This window comes from Heliconius melpomene, chromosome 14 (genome assembly GCF_056956725.1).
Source record: "Heliconius melpomene rosina isolate 202511_hmr_F chromosome 14, ASM5695672v1, whole genome shotgun sequence".
Classification (NCBI taxonomy): domain Eukaryota; kingdom Metazoa; phylum Arthropoda; class Insecta; order Lepidoptera; family Nymphalidae; genus Heliconius; species Heliconius melpomene.
The window spans coordinates 6,268,993-6,293,838 of NC_140402.1; the positions used below are offsets into that span (position 1 = coordinate 6,268,993).

The 24,846-nt window shown below is 31.6% G+C and overlaps 2 protein-coding genes and 1 non-coding gene across 6 annotated transcripts in view; 1 reads left to right on the top strand and 2 right to left on the bottom strand.

Moving 5' to 3' along the window:
- The window catches only part of Ih (hyperpolarization activated cyclic nucleotide gated potassium channel Ih), a 178,078-nt gene extending 163,054 nt beyond the window's left edge, over positions 1-15,024 (bottom strand). For 2 of the 4 annotated variants that reach the window (XM_085197481.1, XM_085197480.1), the window contains exon 1: positions 14,778-15,024. The gene's annotated coding sequence lies outside the window, so the exon portion shown is untranslated. The remainder of the gene's footprint in view (positions 1-14,777) is intronic. The other 2 variants (XM_085197483.1, XM_085197482.1) reach the window with 1 other exon arrangement.
- On the top strand, positions 1,412-1,612 carry LOC146532133 (small nucleolar RNA U3). Its single transcript, XR_014878770.1, has one exon. It is a non-coding gene; the product is annotated as a small nucleolar RNA U3 (small nucleolar RNA).
- A 1,934-nt stretch (positions 15,025-16,958) lies between the features above and the next one.
- LOC146532134 (uncharacterized) lies at positions 16,959-20,537 on the bottom strand. The gene is made up of 3 exons (XM_085197491.1): positions 20,442-20,537; positions 19,586-19,712; positions 16,959-19,423 (listed from the first exon to the last, which is right to left on the bottom strand). The coding sequence occupies exons 2-3, from the start codon at positions 19,691-19,693 to the stop codon at positions 19,148-19,150; spliced, it is 384 nt and encodes a 127-aa protein (XP_085053617.1). The 5' UTR covers positions 19,694-19,712; positions 20,442-20,537; the 3' UTR covers positions 16,959-19,147.
- Between the last annotated feature and the right edge of the window lie 4,309 nt (positions 20,538-24,846).

Below are 24,846 nucleotides of genomic sequence, written 5' to 3' on the forward strand. Positions count from 1 at the left end.
ATGTATAATATTAATATAAATATTTATAACAAGAAAAAATGTAATAAACGCGTAAAACCTGTATCGTTTATCAATATAGAGCCGTTTTTCATTATATAGACTTTGTATTGTGTAATGGGTATTCCAATTTAAACTTTTGAGCATTGGTTCAAACTTGGTTCAATTTTGGAACACGCAATGCCTTATCTGGCGGAACGTGGAGAACAGAGTGTCTTAACACTAGGTTCCCTCTGCCTACCCTACTTTAGGGTGTACGGGATATAGCATGACTAAAAAAACTAAAAAGAAACACTTGTAGGTATACTACTAGTGTTTCTTTTTAGTTTTTTAGTTCTTATAAGAAACAAATACATAATTTATCATTTGCTAGACTAAAATTGCGCCAGACTGCCTCACTATCAATTTATATCATCTGTTAGTTTATTTCAGCATGCGCGTAGGCGTATACTTTACCAGCCATAACGCACGAATGATCATTAGAGTGAGTTGGTGTTTACTTGTCTGTTTTATTTAACTCATATACCAACGAGTTCTTGGTAAACATTGCGATGCTTTCAATAAAACTCGTTGTATTGAAAATCTATTGTGAAATTATTTATATATACTGTCTATATATTCTACTATTGGGCCCGTGCGGGGCTACGCCCGCTTGAAATAGAAATATTAATAAAGTTTAAACAAGTCACTAAATGTTAATAATTTGCACTCATTTTTTTAATGAATTATATATCAAATTAAAGCTTATTTTTTTCTGAACACTATAAAACATGGTTGCCTGAAAAATAACTGCCGCAAACAGGGGTTGCCATCGTTTGAAATATTTTATTCTGGTTCCGTTTGACTATTAGAATACACGATGAAATGCGCGATTCTTGTAGGCAACCCAAGTGTAATCTGTTCTACTAATCATGTATTATTCATTAATATAAGTTTAATTAAGAAAACTGATACCTGCAGGTTTAAGCGGTGGGATCTCCACCTAATTGTTCTACACCAAGATCCAGATGTCGCCAGATTATGTCATTAAACATGACGAATAAATGAACTGCCGGACATATTACTGTATAAGGCCCTAGCCAAACGCCCTAAGCCCTAATAAATTTAGTATACTTTTGTTTATAGTATAAAAGCTTAATTTTAAGCACTAATTACTTCGCCGACGTCACGTTGTCTGGAAAAAACCACGAAGGAAATTGACTCGTGAGAAGGGACAACTGTACACATGTCATAGTTTATCACATTTATCATTGATGTTCAATAACAAGTTCTATCAACGGTGACTAGATGGCGCTGCAATTTTATTGCCTAAAACTGTTGCTAGATGACGGTGTATCATTTCACATGACTTCTGAATCGCGCTGGCAAGATATTCTCGCGCAGAATGACGACCAAAATTTTCCGGATTTTTATTAAGACTTTACTTCATAGGATCAGTTCTATAGTAAGCTCTTCACGAGATCCTCACATCATGTGAGATCGTGCCAGCCGCGATGAGGAGATGTGGCGCGGCGCCCTGAGCGTGAGGCGGGCTCGGCTTCGGCCGACAGCCCTCGATGATCGTTCACTCCACCATTCGTGGTGGGGCGTGGGGCGTTGTCGCTGTCTGAGCGGCTGTCTTTTTGAACCCTTTTTAAATTATCTAATCAAATAATGTATTTAGAATCTAAACTAACAAATTAACAATCAGTATACCTTTAAAATGGCCCCACTTTCTGTCTTAATTACCTATTAGACATATAGTCTTCAAAATTTCAGCATTGCTAAATTCAGAAAGGTCTGGGGCCCTGGGATCTTGGGCTATAAAGCTAATAGGTAAGAAAAGCACTTTTTAAATATTTTTCATGTCAAACAAAAGAAACATAACTTAAACCTTCAAAGACCAGCTTAGACTTGGAGACGGCGAAATGTTTAACCCTAAAACAACAATGTTCGTGATGAATGCTATAATTTCCTCAGTACAACATCGTAATAGGATCTCCTGTTAACCCAAATGTCTATATTTATAAACGGATTAGGATGAGTATCAGTTAAGCGATTTACGGAAATTTCCCGCGAGCGAGATCCGATTTTAATTAATGGGTTATTTGCAAATATCGACTCCTTGCGTAACATGACTTGGCTTGGCCTAACGATGGAAATATTTCCATTTTATTATCATTGGATTTTATTGATTTACGTTGTTTTCGTAGCTTTGTAGAAGTAAACCAGACTTCTATTCTATTCATGAGGAAGCCAGTTGGACAAAATTGGCCAATATCAACTTCAATGGAGACCACGTGCAGGAAATTGTACATCATAAAAAATCTAATCTATTGTAAAATAAAAGATTTTATTGTATTTTATCAAAATTATGATAATGTGTTAAAAGAACTACAAAAAAGGTCATGCTCATATCAAATCGATGGCACCAAAATTATTAGCTATTTATTATAATTTGATTATTAAATTAATTTTCAATAAGCATTTATTAAAAAAATAATTAACAAATTAGTTTTCATTAATAACTTTATAATGAAATAGTTATTTAAATAAATTTAAGCTATCTTATTACCCACTCTGGATATAGTCCAAAATCTGTAAAGGCCACATTGCAGAGCTTGCCCTCAATACAGCCACTACAAAATCTGAACAGAAATTGTATTTTAGATATTTAAACATCTCATGGAGATTCAAATTATCCTGTTATATGCCTTTGAACATAAGTACCATAAAAACAGTAGGTATTCGCTTTAAATATATATTATATAGATATAAAATATAGCTTAGGATCCGTTATGCTCACCGACCTTTACGATCGTCAATCTTCTACGTGACATTTTGGAGGGTACCTCCATAGACCCGGTTCATTTTTGACTTAATACGCCGTCACGATCAAGAAGCGTGGTAGAGAATTTAATGAAAACTATTATATAATAATATTAATAGATAAGTACTTGTTAATTCTTATATATCGGTATACATTGAATTTATGGGTTTCATTTTGAACCAAAAAAATATTTTAAATATGAAGTTATAATATTTAAAATCATTTGATATTTTATGATATTTTAAATATGAAGCAATTCTTATTCATTTTTACCTTGCTTTCATTCTATTGTACTTTTAATAGTGCAAAGTAAAGCTACAAAAAATTTAAGATATTTTTTTTATTCTACTATACATATTTAGTACTTGTAATGAACTTAAATCGTCCGAGCTATAAGTCGCTATACTCGTACATATATCCTAAGCTGTTTCTTAAAATGCATAATGTAAATAGAAACCCAAGAATCATTTTTGAACATCTATTAAATGATAATCCTTGACAAGTGAATTTTAAAGAATTTCATACCTTTACTGACTTTTGCATTTGTTTTACAAATCCAATTTCTTTAAAATCGGTCAACCTGTTTGGTTACAACGCCACACAAAAACATACATATTACATTCGTAGTAGGTACGCAAATAAACCGATAAACACAATACCCCCTTTGTGTCGTCGCAGTCGGGTATAAATAGATTTTAATAATATTTAAGCGGTAAATCAAGAAAACTTATAATAACAATGAGTCTAATATCTACAGCCGATATCAACTATTGTGCCCGGGGCTATATTCTGAGAGCAATTAAAGGGTGACAGCGAGGGTGCATTTTTAATAATAAAAAATGTATATGAGAAAAATATTCTTGGTAAGGAGGCTGTCCTGGTGCAGGAGTGCAAGGGTGTAACTGTAACGCGACGGTATGGGTTTGATCCCCACTCGAGGGAATTAATAATGATTATTTGGTTAATATTTTAATTTCATCGCTTTGGCAACAAGACAACAGCCCGGCGTTGAGTTCCGCCATTCAACACACAATGTCTCGAAAAATTAGGTGGAAAGTGGGAAACGGAGTGTCTTAACACTAACTATCCTCTGCCTACCCTGCTGTATGTAATATGAAAATGTAACAGATTGAAATATAATGAAGAGTTATTGAAAACTATTTATTACATGCTAATATATTTATTTATTTATTAAGAAAGTATAAGATATCAATAAATTAAACAATAACAACAAAATGATAATAACTGGGCAAATTAGTATGAAACTATGTCGTGGTAAATGTCATCTTTAGTGCTATAAATCAAAAGAAAGATGTTTAATAAATAAATTATTAGAAAGAAATAAGTTTTGAATAATAAATAAGAAGTAAATTGATTATTAATAACGCTAACTTTATATAAAGGATAACGTTCAGATTATTAATAGTAAAAATAAGTAAATAAATGCCAAAAAATTAATTTTGTATAACAATAAAACCTTAATCTAAACGATCTACAATATATTTATTGAGATCAATTCAGCGGAGGCCATTCATAGCCCAGAGGCACAGTGACTATAAGCGCTACTGGTTGTGGGTTCGATCCCCACTCGAGGAAATGAAATATTTATTCTAATTTATATTTCCATTTCTTAGGTCTGGTGTCAAGTGAATTCCGCCATTTAACAGAATTCGGCGGAAAGTGAGGAACGGAGTGTTTTGACACTAGGTTCCCTCTGCCTACCCTCCTGTGTGCGGGATACAGCGTGAAGCTGATTTTGTATTTAATAATTTAAACAAACAATTTAAATCGGTTCTCCCCTTCGCAGGTTGTTATATTCAAATAGATTCGTTAAGCGATACGCCTGCCCTTTGTTTATTTAAAGGTTGAAAATGAAAATCCACCATCCCACTCGTTGATGTAACAAACAAAAATTTATTGCTGGATCTATCTATTGTTCTTCTATTTTCGATGAGAAATGACAATATAAATTTACGTATATATTTGTAAATTTGATATTTTTTTAAAAGTTTGGGCTTTTTTAATAGATTTGATAACTTTTTTAAAAGATAAAGCCTTCGTTTTAGGGATAAGGTTTATTAAAAAAAATAAAAACGACTTGAAAATTATATCTATATTCACAAAAATAAAAAAAAAACTAAATAATAGAAAATAATTGTTTAGTTACTAGAAAGTGAAAATATATTTATAAACCGATAGCTTTCTATAAGCAGTCGTGTAGTGTGTTCAGTACTGAATCCAGCCACGTTACAATATAAAAAGTTAATCTGTTATACAAGAGAAAGAGAATGCTTTATCTATATTTATAAAGTAGCTAATTGCATACAAAAATAAACCTCCAAAGAGTTACTAAGTATAACAGTACTCTAAACTTCCTTCAAACCAACTATTAAACAACATAAAATGAGAAATAAGGAGTTTAAATGAAGTACAAGATCTCTTACATCCCATACAAAGACGTCGAGTATTTTCAAGACCACGAGGACTCGCTTTAAAGAAACTCCATAGCTCCACCAGTTACGAGGACGCCATTAATCTCGAAAGATTAGACCGCACTAGAGATACGTTGATGGCCGTTTAATGGAACCTTCTGGAATCGTCCCTTCAACACTGTATGAATTTAATTGTGTAATAAAATTTGATTGTAGGATTTGATGGTCGGCGGTATCGTAAATCTTAATTGATGCTGTTCCAATAGCCCCGCAATTGTACCTGACTGATTTAGACATTTAAATAGATTTTTTATTATTTTCTTATTATGTAATATAATCGATTTTTGAATAGACCCCCTAAGATGCAATTATACAGAATTATTTTTTATATTTTAAGATAATTTTACTATAGTTTAAATTAATAAATTAATACTTACAATATTTTAAACTTGAAAATTTGTGAGGAATATTTGTTCTATTTTTACGCAAAAAACTTTATGAAAAGATTTCTAATCGGGCGAAGCCGTTGCTAATAATATATAAACATATTTATAGCAGCCCTAGTATAATCTCAAAGAATCAAGCTAGCTATAATTAATAAGAATAAATAACCTTTGCTGAATCACCATTATATGAAGAGAAGGTAGAGAGGGACGCACTCTAAAAATGCCAATAACTCGACAACATCACGTTCTTGGTAACGAGCGGAGAGCCCCCGGCAAATTGACTGGGTAGTATGTGACACGGAATTACCCCACTAGATGTGTCGAACAATGATTTATGATGTGACGACAATGACTTCATCGAATATTACTATTATGAACGGCATTAGGTCTTAAAGTATCTAGAACCTGTGGATATTAAGAGTGAGATAATTGTAAAATGGGTGTGGATGACAGTGATTAATGTTTTTTGCACGACAAAATGGTGGAGTTTATTTATATGTTAAACTTAAGTTAATTAGCAAGCAATATGTACTAATAGGTGGATAAAATTAATGTTAAATATTTTCTTTTCTTTTTACTGATTCTGTCTTATTCATAAGTCGTTATTAGAAAATGCAAAATTAGAAAATTGCATTACATTAAGTTGAATGCAATTTTTTAAATAATTTTTCGCTTATGGTTATTATTTTCTATCCCAGCTATAACAGAACACATATATAACATGCTCTGGCCATAAGTGGTTAAATCAATCCTTGTCAGAAACCCGCGGCCTCCCTCTAAGTGGCTTAATTCCTTCAAGTTTCTTGCCTTTTTTGAAAGTTCGTACTAATCGAGTTATGTTTATTCACATTTTTTATTTACTTATTTAAACAGCATATTAAAATGTTCTTTTAACAGAATTTAGAATATTTGAAGCTATAGGTACAGCTATTAATATTATAAGCTAAGCCAATAATTTTAATAATGATAAACAACACAAAGTATTTTAAAAAAACGATAGTTTAACCAAAGGTTAATAAGAAAATTCAAATTTCTTAAAACATAGTATAATGTCGATTTAATAAATACATTAAAAATAACAAGTTTTACACCTATATATAGGTTCTGGTTGCTTCAGGAATTTAATATTACTCGAACATTAGTAGGCCATTCACGAAAGAGCAAGCTTGTGAGGCTTTCAAAATTCAGCTGTACCCGAAACCCGGTCTCTAACAAAAAGTTACTTTATAAACATCTTGAAATATTTTACATTAAATTTCACAAGACGTTCTAAATCTAATAAGCACCTTCAAAATTTTTCTAACTTTATTTTCTTTTTTGGCTCATACAGGACGTTAGGTTACATTTTAATATTTGATATTATATATTATATAAAAAGTAAGTAATTAACATTTTTAATTTTATTTTATCTTTTCTTTTTCAAAAAGGTAATTTAATTTTCTATATAAAATTAAAATGAAATGCAGTATATAATAAACAAAATATATTACTAAAAATATATATTTTTTTGTGAAATATTTGAAAATAACAGTCCATCAGTAGTGGCGTGTAATTCTAGATTAAGGTTAACTTGTAACGATAAGGAACGATAACGATAACGAAACATAAATACATATTATAGTAAGCAACTCAAGCAATCGGCAAGCAAAGACGCGAGTCGTTGCGCAAGCGTGCGACTGTTTGTGACAGGTCTTGGGTTCCATTCCCACTCTAGGAAATCAAATATTTAATATTTTCTTTTCTTCTCTCTGGTGTCGAGGCAAAACGCGATGTTGTGTTACGGTCTCTCTACATGCATGCCTCCATAATTCGGCGGAAAGTGGGAAGCGAAGTATCTTAACACTTGGTTCCCTCTGTCTGAATGAATGAATACTAAGCAACCAGATATAGGAAAAACCATATCAAAGCTGAGGAAGGCGTCGTTACTGACATTGGTAACGGTAATAAATCATCGCCAGTCTAAACACGTCATTTGTGACGGGACTGACGGGAATACAGAAGCATTCGGGTACAAAAGCGCCTTAACAATGGCCGACATCACGGCCATTCACGCTATTGACGAGTATTGCAAATACGGTTTTTTTAACTTCACGCTGTATCCCACATACAGCAGGGTAGGCTAGGAACCTAGTGTACCACCACTTGCGGGTTGAGTGGTGGTACTCAACGCTGGGATTTACCCTTGGTACCAGACCGAAGAAATGAATATATCTATATATATAAAAGGACTTGTCCTCACTGACTGAGGTAAGACGCACGCACAGCCGTAACCGCTGTGCGTAGAAACGTGAAATTTGGACACATGTTTACTTTCGTAATCTGGACATCCACTAAGAAGGGAATTTGAACAATTTTAACCCTAAAGGGGGAAATAGGGGTTCAAAGTTTGTATGGAAAAAAACTTAAATCGGCACCGATTTTTATAAAATTTGAAATTTAGATTTTTAAAAATATTTAATTGAACAGGTGTTTCATCGTTTTCTAGAATTCTCCCCATAAGGGTGCAAATAAGGGGTTGAAAGTTTGTATAGGTTTTTTTTAAATCGTCACCAATTTTTATAAAATTTGAAATTCAGACTCTTAAACGTATATAGTTAAACACATATTTCATGGTTTTCTAGAATTCACCCCCTAAGGGTGCAAATAAGGGGTTGAAAGTTTGTATGGGAAACTTCTTAAATCGCCACCGATTTTTATAATTTTTTTATATTTAGGCTCTTAAAAATATTTAATTGAACATATGTTTCATGTTTTTCTAGAATTCACCCCCTAAGGGTGCAAATAAGGGGTTGAAAGTTTGTATGGAAAAATCTTTAAATCGCCACCGATTTTTATAAGATTTGAAATTTAGATTCTTAAAAATATTTCATTGAACACATGTTTCATGGGTTATTAGAATTCACCCTTAATACGCAAGCGAAGCTGCGCGCGTCCGCTAGTTAATAAATAAGAATTCATTCCCCCTAGTGGGGATCGAACCCATAACCATTGCTTTACAGTCCCTGCGCCACGAGGAAAGAAGCATAATAAAAGTAGAATAATAAAAAATCACATAATATTGTCAACAAATGTGATATTAGCGACGGGACTGACTACGGAACCATTGTGTGTAAAAGTTCTTTAACAATGGATTCACATTATAAATGATATTCCCCACAGTCAATGTGATTGTAAGTATTTAAATTTCACAATGATTCTTACATTAGAATATAAGGTTTTATTATGATATGTGATTATGATTTTCACTCGGCGTTAAAAATTATGATTTATTAATATTTCCATTTCTTCTCGTTGTGTTTCGCCACTCAACACGCAGTGTCCATAATCAGGGGAAAGTGAGGACCGGAGTGTCTTAACACTTTTCCCTCTGCCTACCCCGCTGTGTGCGGGATACAGCGTGAAGATAATTTTCATGAACTTATGATATCTTTAATGAAGTGATATAATAGACCGACACCTCAGTTAATAATGATGACAGCCGAACAATAATATATCAAATACACAATACCTCAAGTTCCATTAGCAAGAAGGTCAAAGTATCAGCATATACGAACATACAAACACGTGGATGTATATATATATATAACAATAATATAATACCAATATATATAGATGAAATTCAATCAGTTCTAGTGCCAATATATTTTGCATTGACATTTGAAAAGAATATCGATAATATCTGTATCGTAGTTTTATTTGTATTTCCGTAATAACAGATCAACTAATAAAATATCTATATCTATATAATAATCAGCTTCACGCTGTATCCCGCACACAGCAGGGTAGGCAGAGGGAACCTAGTGTTAAGACACTCGGTTCCCCACTTTCTACCGAATTTTGGAGGCATTGCGTGATGAGTGGCAGAACTTAACACCGTGCTTTGCCTCGACACCAGAGCGAAGACATGGAAATATAAACGTAAATAAATATTTCACTTCCTCGAGTGGAGATCGAACCCACAACCGTCGCGTTACATATTATATAAAAAAAAGAAAGAAAAAAAGCTATAGCTATATTTATAAAAAAATCGTAAGATCTAAGTGTCTGTACATAGAAGATATGTTAGAAATATGGTTATTTTTAGTTAAAAACACTTATTTTTAATTAAATATTTTTCAATGGGCTTATAAATAAAAAAAGTTATATAAATATAGCAAAATATTGTAAGATTACTGTTATAGTCAATTGGCTGACAATTTGGTTTTCATTGTATAGATATTGTCTTTAAAATGTTAATATTATTAGAAAACGCAAAAGTTTAGTAAATAAATAGTAAACAGATTAGTAAATAAATATTTTTTGGTTCCAGCGGGCGAAGACGCGAACATGTCGCTAGTAATTTCTAAATGTTCAAAATATATTTATATAATTATATCTATTATATATTTTTTTAAAGCGAACGATTTTTTTTACATATTTAGAATTGGCTTATATTTTTATAATTGTTTATAACAATCGTAAATTTCGTAACTAATTGGATAATTTGGGTCCAAATCGTAAGTAAGCCTGTAATTTAGGGCTTCACATGTTATTCTTAGAAATAGCCTCAAGCGTTAGAGTTGTTTTTACTCCCAAGGTTCCGTATAGATGTTGGTAAGTACACTTTTTCTTTTAGATATATCAATTATGGAATGTTTATTTATACAGTACGATCGCTCTTGTATGTTCTAATAAAAATAACGTTACAAATTCGGTTTATTTATTTTTTTCTCTTTCCACGTTACGTTACACTATAGTTTTTTTTAACAATGAGTTTTTTATGCGTAGGCAGAGGAAACCTAGTGTTCAGACGCCCGTTTCTTATTTTTCCCTGAATCTGAATTTCTGCAGGCATTGCTTGTTCAATGGTGGAACTCAACGGCGCGCTTTGCCTCGACACCAGAGCGAAAAAATGAAAATATTCAACATTTAATTTCCTCGAGTGTAAATCGAATCCACAACCTGTCGCGTGTACAGTCACACCTTACGTCACACTATTTAATTAACTAATTTAACAATATTTTAATAAATAAGTTATTACTCAAAAGTTTTAATATTAAAATAAATAAAAAAAATACATTAAATAATCACAAAATGAAGCCAACACTATGTGAATTTTGAAATATTACAACGCAACCCCAAAAAAGACCGACGATTTGCCTCATTTCGAAGAAATCATTTATCTTGATGAGCGGAAGAAGGCAAAAGGAATATAGCGAAATAAATGACGGTAGAATATTATTAAAATGGCAAAGCTATACTAAATTGAGATTGAAGTTTTAAATGGTATTTTTCTATATAAAATAGCTAATGTTTTACAATAACAAGGAAACAGATTTTCATTCAAGATATAAGCGATTTTGCATATATATTTTAGGGCGATCAGGCGAAACGACTTCGACGATTGCAAATTGAGTGAGAATCTTATAATAAGTTATTTCCTTGACTGGAAATCGAACCCAGAATCATCGCGATGTGCGCAACGACGGACACAAGATGTGCGCAACGACGGCCTTAGTAATTTTACAACTTTAAATAATACATTACATTTTAAAAAATATATTTTAAATCTATTATTAATTTGAAACTACAAGATATTTCAATTGCTATCAACTGTATAATATCTAGTAAAGTGGTTGGAGCGATTTAAAAAAGCTTACTGATATCTTCGCATTAGTTAGTTCAAATAAAAATAGCATAACAACTTTCCGTGCATTATATTTCAAAATATTTTTAAATTTCGCTTTCTAGCTCGTAATGTCACTGAATGGCAAAAAACGTTAAACACGGGGAACCTAGTGATAAGACACTCCGTCTCATTAAGTCGTATTATCTTAAAGAGACCGTGGGGGCACTTTCCACTAATTCTGGGGCATAGCCTGTTGGATGGCGGAACTCGACGCCACGCTTTGCCTAGACACCAAAGCAAGGAACGAAAGCACCACACGTTTACAGTCACTCGCTTGTGCCACTGTGCCAATAGTCCTCAATATCTATTTAAAGTTTAATAATTGCAAATATTATCATATAATGATTTTAAGATACATTAAAAATTTAAGCTTTATTTTTCAAAATAAGTATTTAATATTTAATAAAGCTAAATAATAAATTAAATAAATAAAACGTCAAAGCTTGCCTGATTTGTCATTAACATGGCTAATTTATTTTTCATTGCAAACATACTTTTCATATACATATTAAAGGAATTCAAATTAAAATGATAAAATAGAGTGCTCTTGATGCTTCGCGTTGATTTGAATTTTAGAATAAATATAACATTAAAGGACCAAGATATTTGAAACTTTGAAAAGATCTTCAGATTGTAATTCAATTTCTTAAGCAATATTTTTTATACAATAATATATTTATATGAGATTTACTATTTTTTCTATTTAAATAATGAATCTGTGTATAAGTAGATTTTTCGTTTTATAACTTAAGTGGCCTTATTATTCTTTGAGGGAGGGTTTGATTACCTGAGTTGAGACAAAACGCGGCGTTAAGTTCCGCCATAGTAGTTTTCTCTGCCTACCCTGCTGCAAGCGAGATAGAGCATGTAGGCATTTCTTTTGTATATGAGTCATCACCAAGTAGTGCCTAACAGAGCGATCCACTCGGTAGAATAATTAATAAGATTATTTCTCCGTTCTGGTTAGTTAATTCTCGTGTCATGCGGTCACCTTGCCTATTGTGCTTCTAGAATATGGGAATAGTGGTAAATGGAATAATTTTCTATAGCTTCCTTAAGCTATTATTCATTTTTAGTTTGCTTATTGCTATGTTTTACTAAATTCTAACTTTTCTAATAATTTATAAGAATTAAAGTCAACCTAGAGACTTATTGACGCTAAAAGTTATGGGTTCGATTCCAACTCGAGGAAATCAAATATTTGAAATTTCCATTTTCTTCGCACTGGTGTCGAGGCAAAATGCAGCGTGGTGTTCACCCATTCAATACGAAATGCCTCCAGAATTCGGCGGAAAATAGGTACACTAACAAAAAGAGAAATAGAAAAGAAAAATACAAATTTGAAACGTACATTAAAGACTTAAATCTTTTTTAAATTACTCCAAACGGTTGCTTTCTTATAATGCAGGAATGGACGTCGTCTATATTTTTTATCTTTTTTTTAAAACCTGAAATGTCTAGGTAATAGTTACATTGCCAGCTCGAGGCGAGGATTTGCACCTTTGCATAGCTGTTTTACTTTAGCTTTTTACTTTGACTCGGAATATCTTTCTTCGTAGTATTGTAAGATATTTAGCTGTAAAATATTTACATCGTGTAAATGAACCATTTTTTAACAAAATATAGGTTCCCTTTTTGAACATTTCGTAGTATATGAATGCTTTTGGTTCCCAGTTATTACACATAAAGGACTATTGTATTTGTTTATGTTAGTAATACAAATTAGGTAGTAAATCCCTTAAAAAAAATTAAAAACGTTTAAAAGATATATTACTTATTTAAGCATTGTATTTAAAAGAAATCATATTTAATAAAAAAATGGAATTTTACACCCTACTAAAGTTGATATAGCTGACGGATATTCAATTTAATATTTATTATATTCACATTCAAGCTATATACATATTTAGATAGTTATTGTTGGAAAATGCTCCGAGAACTAGATGGTATTAGATTATAAAGTATTTTGTAGTAATTTTAAATATTTTACATTACTTTATACGTCACAGGATGAGCCGAAAAAACATAGTGTTGAGACACTCCGTTAAGAATATTTATAATTATAGTAGATTTATTTCGCTACATTGATTAAACAAAAATCGGCGATTAACCTCTTCAATGCCTTATGGTGTTATATGGCCTTTTTTAATAAAATAAACGTAAGAAGCATGTGACAGTTTACGCAATAGTGGGGGTTCGATTTCTATTGGGCGAAATGAATTATTATTTATGAATATTTTCATTTCTTTGCCAAGACAAAGCAAGACTTAAATACCGCCACGAAAAATATGCAATGCTTAGAAAATATTCTCAAAAAGTGAGGAACGAACTGTCTTAAGACTAGGTTCCCTCTGCCTACTCCTCTTGAAATAAATATTAAACGTATATAATATTAAGCTTTACATGCATTCCTACTAAATACATAATACATTACGAGGCATATTCAGTTGAACTCGATGACAAGATTGCAGAATCTCGACATATGGAGATTAGAATAGAATAGGCTTTGATGAATTAACCAGTGAGCCAACCAACAGCTCTTATTTGCACACTAAATTACTAATTTTATTATAGTTCTAGATGAAATGACGGTAAAACGAGAAACTGGAATGGAAATAACAATAATTGCCATATTTTTTTTTAAATATTATAATGCTTCATAGAAAAAATAAAAGCTTTAACTAAGCTTTTATATAACTTTATAATATTTAAATTTATATAAATACAAGCCATTTTTTAAATTAATTATTAAATAACTAAACAAGTTGTTTATTCCGATGATTGGCGATTATACACGTATAATCGATTTATACGTGTGTTTGTTTAGATTGTCAAGGCCTTCTATGTCAAACAAATATAAGGGTAATAACAATAGCGCCTATTAATCATTATTATTTAGATTTAATTTTTCAAATCCTATTATAAGCTCTATTACAAAACCGTGCCAAAAAATAATAGTTCCTCATCAACGTCAAACAAAAAATTTACTTGACCACTTCATTTCAGCTCCAGCATAAAAGCATCAATTAAATCTGGACGAGTATTTGAACTAAGAAAACAAAGAACTATAGAAATTGTGGGGAAGCTTTCGAAAACAATTCCGTGAGTTCTTTCTGTTTTTACAATTTATTTTTAGTTGTGAAAAAAACACCGTCATGTTGTTGTCGTCTATGGATGGATGAGCTCCCCAAGGAAACTCGAGATAGCCTTTTTTTCTATTATGTAACCATTTAAGGATATTTCCTACAAATGAACTTTTTCTAAGTGAATCCAGATATATGTACATACAACCATAGCGAATATAACCTCTTACGATCGAACCCGGTGCGAAGAACGCATATTTCCAAGCATCGTAACACATCCTCCCATTCGGCATCCGCTGTCAGGTTCCCGTTACGTAACACACCACCAGAATATTAACTCACCGAGCTGATACTGCATCGATTATGTCACCTCACAGCTGATAAATTGCACACTATGAGGCCTGAGGTTTATGAGGCAGTTCCGCGAACGTTCGCGATTCGCGACGGTGTGGTAGAGCGTGGGTCGCGTCGGGGTCGATGGAGGCGAGTGGGTGGAAGGGGCTCGGAGGCTGCGGACTCCGTGCGGATGGTTACATAAGCCGAGAGGGATCGAGGACACGTGTGGCCCCTCCGGGGCGTGAGGCGCGACTGCCGCTCGGGCGCCGCCCCGCCAGCCACGCGGGCTGCCCAGACGGTGTTGAATAGCCTTCACGTGCGCCGGCCTGAGCGAGGCTAATAAACCTTCGCGATTCATGGATTTGATCTATGTTATATTGGTAATTAGGTTTTTGTTTTTATTGGGATAGTTACACATATACTCGTAGTTTAGTTTTTAAATTTGAAATTATTAATGTTAGATAAATATATGGCTCAGTTGATAAAATGTTTAATTCTAATTGTACAAAAAGAATGTGATAAAAAAGTATGTTCTATTAAAAATTCTGTTGATTTATTATATACACTCTTTATGTAAAATAAACAGTTCTAAATAGGATGAAATTTCTCAAATAAAAATATTTTATTAAAGCTTTAATTTTTTTTGTCTTTCTGTAAATACCTATGTGAGCAGACGTATATTTTTTATTTTAGTTACGCTAAATAAAAACTAAACATTTTTTTAAAATGTTTACTTCATATTTTACACAAAGAATATTTAATATTCATTTTTAACATCCATAATCATCAAAGCTAATTATTAACTTAATTATGTTCTTTTAAAAACATCTAAATTAATATCATAAAGGTGTCTTTTTTATATTAAAGTTACTTTATGAATTAGTAATAAAAAAGCAACAGATAATTTAATAAAATTGAACTGAAATCAGTTTTATAGAGATAGAAGCTACAAACTTAATAATCTGCTATAAAGTGGATGGCATACGTCCAAAATCAGGATGAGCCTTTAAGTGGTCTTCGATTTGAAATTCTTCTATGTAAGTCACGAATATTGGGTGAAAATTTGTCGAATTTATTTAATATTTTAGTAATTTCACTCTTGGGACACACAAGAAGATTTTTTTATAAGAATTGTTAAAAGTGCTCTCTGTATATATTTTTTACTTATTTTTTATAATCACAGTTTTTTCAACGCTTAGAAAAAAATGTTTTTAAAGCTAGTTATGATAGGGTAATTTACTATTATGCGACATTTTATGTTTTAGGCTTTTTGTGTGGTTTTTTTTAATAATAAACAATGGATATGTTATACAAGATAAATCTAAAACTATAATTCGATATTTTTTATAAGGCATATTTCAGAAAGTGATTTTTCTAATTCATAGAAATTATAAGAACGCCATCTATTAGGGAGTAGCGGTCATAAAAATCTACTAAAGTCATCTATTGGAGTAAAATAACAAACAAAAAAGCTTCAAAATTGAAATTTAAAGTAAATACTACGTAGCGCTATGGGACAGCGTCAGATGTGGATTCAATCCCCACTAGGGGGAAAAATCTAAGTCTAAAATAAAAATCTTTTTATATTTGAAAAGTGTTTTTTTAATTAAATAGTTACTTTTAATAAATGAATGCTTATTAAAGGTGCTTGTTGTGGCTGTTATTACTTAATGTCATGTATATTATTTTAACACTTACGACAGTGCCTCCTCATATAGGACATTCTTGATGTCAAACAGCTATAAAAATTATAAACAAAGAAAGCTCACACAAGAACTGTTTATAAAATGTAAAAAAATGACACGAGTTTTTGAAAAATTGTAAGCAGAAAAAAATTATGTAAAATTTCTGAGTGACCCAAATGACGATATTCATTACAAATTGGAAAAAAAACCATAAAATTGCTCCCGTTGTGAGATTTCTCAATCATCATCTACAATAATTTCGTCTTTATTTAACTGGACGTCCTAGGCGTGTTATGAAGGTGTCACATATAATATTATTATTAATATAATATTATTACAATAAATTTAATTAAATTGATGGAACTTAACGCTGTGCTTTGTTACCTGAGCGAGGAAATAAAAATAGCTCATTTTTCCAAGTGGGAATCGAACCCACAGTCGTTGAGATTGCCTATAACTGTAATGCCTAAATGTTCTAAAATGATATTGAAATTAAACAATATTGCAGATCGAAAAACACATTTTATTTAGAAAGATATAGTATATACACATAGTATTAACATTTTATATAAAAATATTGTAATTACAAAATAATTAGCAAATTAATTTTAAATGTTTTTGGCCAAAATCAGTCTTTTGTTTACAACAACGTAAAAAAACAAGCTCGACTATGTGTAAACATAATATTAACACAACCCTGTTAACACAAATATAACGTATACATGCATACATATGCATAATATTCAAACTAATCGTGGGTTCGATTCCCACTCGCTCTAGAGTCGAAGGAAAAGCGCGGTGTTGAGTTTCGCTACTCGAAACACAATGCCTATATAATTAGACGGAATGTGAAGAACGGAGTGTTTTAACACTAGGTTCCTACTGTTTACCATTTTATCTGCGAGATACAGAGTGAAGCTGAAAAAAATGTACTTTTACAGGTGACAAAAACGCTATTCACATTCACTTTTAAATTTATCAATAGCTTTAGACAACATCAATAAAGAAAAAAATCCTTCACAAATTATAATTGACATTCTTTACGTTTTTCTTTTTCATAGAAGTTAAAAATATTTTTCATATTTATTTTATAGTTAAGTAAAATATAATTAAATGGTAATAATATTTTTAAGAATTTTCGACAAACATGGTCTCCATTCATATATGCATATAATATTAATATGAAAATTTCCTTTATAGTTAATCACAAATGGATATGCATATTTTTAATGATTACATATAAACAGGTACATCATTATTTTTATTAATTTTGATTTTAACCATAAATAAACAAAACCACTACACATTGAGGCCAGTCGTGCTTCATGGGCACATGCGTGTGTAAACGCGACTGGTTGTGGGTTCGATTCCCACTCTAGGAAATGAAATATTTAATATTTTCATTTTGGGTTTCGAGGCAAAGCGCGACGTTAAGTTCCGCCACTCAACACGCAATGCCTTCAAAATTCAGCTGAAAACGGGCAACGAAGGGACTAGATTCCCAGGTTCCCTCTGCCTACTCTCCAATGTGCTTGATACAACATGAAGAAAAAAAAACGAAAATTACTCTATAATATTTTAAAAAGTTAAAAAATATAAACGTACCGGGATTTCAACCTGTCCAATAGGCTAACGTTAATTTTTTTATATTTTTCTTAATTATATTTTCCCTTATTTGGTGCACGAAACAGTTCAAAAAGTGTTAAACTATACATTTAAATAAAATTTTTAGTTTACATTTCATGCAAATAATACAATTTCATTTAATATTTATAAACTCCACATATTAAAATGACAATATAATTATTTTACAGTTATTCCCAATAATCTATCTATACTAATATAATAAAGCGGAAGAGTTTGTTTGTTTGTTTGTTTGTTTGTTTGTTTGTTTGAACGCTAAGATCTCTGGATCTACTGGTCCGATTTACTTTGTTTTTGTTTTGTATGAAAGCTGCATTCTTCAGAAGTGCTATAGGCTATATAATATTACATTACACATATATACTAATAAATTAAAATACTTTCTAATTTGACATGCAATTTATTCTGCCATGTTAATAACAACCGTCGTTGCTAAGCACTGGTATGCAAAGTTTCTTTGTTGTTTTAAGAAAACGTCACCCAAAATGAACTTATATTTTGATATTCATCCTTATAAAAATTAATATATTATATAATATTTAATAAATATTCTTATAGTTCAAGCAGGCGTAGCCGCGTCCGGGTCCACTAGTTGAAGACATAAAATTGATGTCACATAAATATTTATTACTAAGATTTTTTTAATAACATTTATACTTATAACTAGGTATCATTTCTATACATTTTTCATATGTTTACAAAATAAAAATTAAAATAACCTAAATAGTGATATAGGAACTGAAATTATTTATCATAAATAATTATGTATACCTATTAAAATTAAGCAAATAGTTTATTTCTTGTAAGTTTTTCTTCTTTCACAGAATACTTTTCCTTATTTCAAATCTATTAACTCTAATTACTTTACTTAATTAAACACAAACTATAAATAACCCAAGAATTTAACAATACCCACCATTCACCCATATATTTCAAGGTCAAAAATTAAATTTAATTTCAACATCATTAACAAAAAGTAATAATAGTAAATAAAAAAATATATTTCGTGATAAATAAATACCAAAGAAATATATTGAAAATTGATTTTTAACGACGAAAGCAACATACCACCTTAAAGAAGAAGGTGCACTCGATCTTTTTGGGTAGTTTCTTGAACTTGTTAGAAGATGATACTGGAATGACCAGTTCAAGAACTGATGTATCCTCGTCTTCCTCAGAAGCTGTAAGTTCCACCTCATACAGAGGTGGAGAGGATCTATCATGGGAAGACATGTTGAAGAAATTCTCGCTCTTGTCCCGTGATTTTTGCCATGGGATCAAAGGTGTTGTTTCAAAATCCACTCGCATGTCCTCCATTTTATTCTATAATGCAAATATAAAGGATATATTAGCAATATTTTGTACTTATTTTACTTAAACGTAAATAAAACTGCATAGAACATAAATATCGGTGGCATAATGTTAATTTAAAACATTAATTTTACTTCTTGCTGAATATATATTTATTTCTTTTACAAAACTTACATGGCTGTCATCTTCCAATAATTTGCTGTCACTATCAATACCACTGTCTTCAGGTTCGTTCATAAACGTGATGATACAGTCCTCCTGCTTCTTCCATTCAGCTGACATCTTGTATTTTTAATGAACCCTTCAATTTAAATAATATATTAATACACTTTTAAAATATAAATTAAAACCAGTAGTGGCGTGGAGTTACAAACGCCTGTAAACATGACAGGTTGAGGGTTCGATTCCCACTCGAAGAATTGGAATATTTAATATTTTCATTTTCCGCCATTCCACAGGCAAAAAAAACAAGCTCAAATATTCACAACAAAATTGATTCTGGGTCAACTTGAGTTTTGAACCTTGAACTATCATAAGCTAACCATAACCTACGAGTTCATAGACTATCCAAAATAATCCAAATCAATGTATAAAAATAATGAACCTTTTGCTATATTTAACATACGTAAGTGAAATGTAGTCAATAGAGGGGGACGTATCCCGCATATAACAGGTTATTCCCCATTATTCACTGAATTTTGAAGGGAATCGTTTCAAATAGCGGAACTCACTCACTCGCTTCGCTTTTTCGCTTCGACACGAGAGCGAAGAAAGCAAAATATTAAATATTTCATTTCGATTTCAAATCGAACCCACAACCTATCACGTTCACAGTCACCCTTCGTGCCCCTGCGCCACGACCGGCCTCGTGATACTGTTATCATTATGGAACGTAATACCGATCCTAATCAATATTAACATTGCATGTTCATAACATTGCTTCATCATATATATTAAAACTAGTACTACTTAAAAAATAGAATTATGCCAACAATTTAATAATAAGTACAATTCTACCAAAAAAACTTACCTAAATTGGTTTAATAAATGATTTAATCCCTGGATTTCGAAGCCGGTGACACATATAAAACCTCCAAACTCACTGGCTAGGTGGGAAGGTGAGGGGAGCTCCCCCGTTTCCATGGTGATGAGGAACTGCGCGCGCACTACTAAATGATAGTTAAACTTGCTTGAATTTTTTCGCCTATGGCATTTAGATGTCCTGAAACTTTTGATGAAGATTTTTAATTGCTTCTAATTCTAATTGAAAATGACAACGAAAGCTTAATTGGTATGGCGCCGAAAAAGGTATGTATTTTTTATTTAAAATTTACTAAAATAACACTAAACTTTAAATATTGTATTTTAATTAATTCACAAAAAAAATAAACGTATTTTTTCTAATAATATGAACCACACTGTCACCGAATATTTAGATTTTATTATTAAATATTATTATGCAACATTATTATCGATTAAACATTCACGTGGAACGCTTCACGACTACTTCTATAAATACTTTTTACTATAGAACATTGCACATAAAGACTCGAATAAAAGATTTAGAACAAATTCATAATTAAAATTATTGAACTAAAAAAATCCTGCTGAGTTTCTCGCGCCGGTTCTTCTCAGATCTGAGGTAGTAATGTTAGTGAAAAAAATATTAAATAAAATTATTTTTACTCTGTTTTTTAATAATAATCTTTTAATCGAGTCCATACTTACTAATATTATTCCAAACATTATGTTATTATTATTAGAAAAACACTAAAACAAATTCACTTCTATACTTAAGTATAGCTACTAACAATGTATCACAGTTATTTATTAAATTGATTGATGTACATTTAGAATAGCATTTCATAGCATTACTTTCTTTACTTCCTTCACCTACACCGCACATAGATCTCTTAACAACTTACATAACCTTTAAAATCAAATGGAAAAACTCGCATAATTTCTACAATTACATTCTTGCTTAAAAACTTTAAACTACATACAAAAATCGACTCAAAATTTTGATAATAATAAATTTGGTACCTAATATCCCTAGATCCCTAGCTCACAAGGGAATAAACCAGTTAGGTTCCCTTTGCTATGGCGAAGTAAGTCCACAGAAAAATCCCTAGGACTGCTGCTCAAGCGTCTGAGAGTGAGTAATGGAAAGAGAGTTGGCTCACTGTAAATAGAGAGCATATCGTGATCGTCTCTTAATCTGGCTTTGGCAGTATCATATCATTTGGAAACCATCAGCTTAAATGACATTAGTTAATGGAATCGGTATTAGATAGGAGTGATCCCAAAAGCTATCATAGTAAATTGCTGACAATTTGCTGTCTAGTCTCATTAGAGCTCGTTTCTTTTATTCAGGCTGCCTAAAGGTTTGCTGAAAGGTGAACCAGAATTTCGTACATTTGAAACAGACAGTGATGTGATATTGCCATTTCTTGTGTTTGTCTGCACTTCTGTCTGTGTTTTTTCACTATAAAAAAAATTATTGTTCTCTTTAGAACTCTACAATTATAGTCGTTTTATTTGAGCACATGCTTCGTGGTAACTAAAAGTTAATATATATATATATATAAAATCGAAAGGTCACTCACTCATCACGAAATCTCAGAAACTACATGTGCTAGGTATCTTAAATTTTGCATAGGAGTTACTTATAGGACGTAGGTGCTCGCTAAAATGGGAATTTGCAATATTCGACTTCTAAGGGGTTCTTTTGGGGTTGAAAGTTTGTATGAAACTTCGTTACTACAAATGCTAGAAGTCTCAAATTTTGCATAGACATCACTTAGGGTAAAACCCGGATAGTTGCCACACTTTTTGAAAAAGCTCTTTTATTAGAAATGTATACCACTACAATACCTATTCAAAGTGTATTCTTAAACATAGTATATTAATCTTCTAACTTAGCCAATTTTTTCAAATATAAATATTATTAATTTTGAGTACAGCCTGTTTTAAGTGGCCTCCAAAAAAGAGGATAGTTGCCTACTATGGCGGATACTAGCCTCACGTTAAAAATGGTTCGGGGGATACTTGCCTCTCTATTTTTTTTTCAAATAAAAACGAACTTATATTAATTTAAGTAATCACTTTTTGTTATTGAACACAATCTTTCATTAAGTATTAATCAAAGTCAATATAATTATAAAATTACCAAAAAATAGACTCCAAAATGGTAATTAAATATCCAAAATAATAATTAAATATTACTATTTATTTTAAAGATAGAACAACAAAAAAAAAGAATTAACTTTGGCATAGCATCTATTAAATAAGTATTCAGTCCTAATTATTTACTGAGATCGTTTATTGAGTACTAAATTCTAAGAGAAGTTAAATTATTACCCAAACAACACTTAAAAGTACTAAGGTTTTAAAATTTTAAATTTGAACATGTAATTTTTTAATTAAAAAAAAGAATTAAATATTAGTATTTATCTTAAATATTAAAAATAATTATGGGAATAACTTTGGCATTAGTATTGATTGTCACCAGAAGCCAAGGTTTTCAACTTGCCACATCTCATGCAATGGTTTTTGAATGTTGTACAAGTTTCATGGAACCACATTCGACACATCTCACATTGTATCCAATCTGATTTTGATTTAGTTAAATTATAATTTTCAAAACATTCTGCACAATAATTATCAACTTTAACTTCGTTGTTGGTATTTTCTTTTATTGAATTTGCTACTTTGAATTTCTTAAGGTTCGAGAGGTTATGCCATAAATCCGGGATATTTCGTTGATACTTTTTTGTTTTTTATTTAGATCTTCGAGCGCAAGTACTAAGCTAAGTCGTTGTGGCGCGGCACCACGCCTGGCTTTCGTTTATACTTGCAAGGCATTTTGCTGTTGATAATTTATTTTATTTAAGATAAACTATAATAAAACCCAATAAAAATATCACCAAGAAAAAAAGGTAAAACCAAATGAAAAAAATAACTAAGAAAAAAAACCTGTTTGCTCGTTAAAATGTGTAGTTACGGATAGTTGCCCCAGGGCAACAATCCGCAAAAGACAGTAGGGCAACTATCCTTTTTGATACGGATACTTGCCCTTTTTATTTACAAAATAAATAAAACATATTTAACAACAAAACGTTTATTACAGTGCAATTTAAACTCTAATGCAATCAAAGAAATAATTAATTTACTGAAACCACAATTATTTATAATTATATTTAACGGAGATTACTTGCCAATATAATTCTGACGATCGTCAAAGTATCGTCGCGGAAGATTTTTACTCACACGGACAAAACTCGTGCACCTACATCGACAGCTGATGCGGCACCGAGTCCTACGCGGGGGACGCTTCTTATTATGATCAAAAAGAAACACTGACAACACGTCTAACATAGAGCATTTGAAACTGAGGCATGTATCCGTCCGAGGCAACTATCCGGGTTTTACCCTATAGGATGTAGGTTCTTATGGAGACAGAAACTAATAATAACGTAGTTCACGCAGGCGAAGCCGCGGGCGGGCCGCTAGTTATAAATAAAGGAATTCAGATAATAAATAAAGATTCCAGATTGTAATAAACAATTTAAAAAATACATATTGAACAAATAATCCATGTTTTTAAATAGGTTAATCTAATAAATTGCAAATGTAATAAAAGGGATAGATAATAACTTTCTACGGCCTTTAGGCTTTTTATATGCAGGGAGGAAATTCAAAACACGGAAGGCATTACATTTTACTGCTACGATAACGATTATTAACAGTAATATTATTTGACTGCAATATTATTGACTTGGCAATACCATTCCAGATATTGACAGGGTTTTAATGGTATTAATTAAAATAGCAAAATTTTACCCGGATAGCCTTTTGTGTTACATAAATTTTGAACTCTAACATCTGTACTATAACAAAATTGTAATTAAACATATAATTTTATTCTTTTCATTTCAACCTAAACGCCCACGGTTGGGCCGTACACAATGCAGTTTTGTTACCGCCGTTGCTATACGGCAGCGAAACGTGGATATTACAGAAGAAGAATGAAAGAAAGATGAATGCCGTGGAGATGCGATTTCTTCATAGGATATGCGGAGTCAGCTTAGCTGATCGAATCCGCAATGAAGAGATACACAGAATGGCAGGTACTAGCGAGGATGTCACGGTGAGAATGAAGAAGACCGTGCTCAGCTGGGTTGGGCACGTCGAAAGAATGAGTGATGATAGAGTGGCATGTAATCGGTGGGGGGATATGCTAGATATATAAATATTAATAATATAATTCTAAAATAGAAGAGACAAAGAATTATTATTACAATAAATATAATAAGCTTGCTAAAAATACTGAATTGAAAAGAGAAAACCAATTTTTTTTTGTTTAATAGTCTTTTCACAAGCTTTTGTCTTTACCACAGTACTGATGACTTGAACGACAGCTCACATCTCAAAAA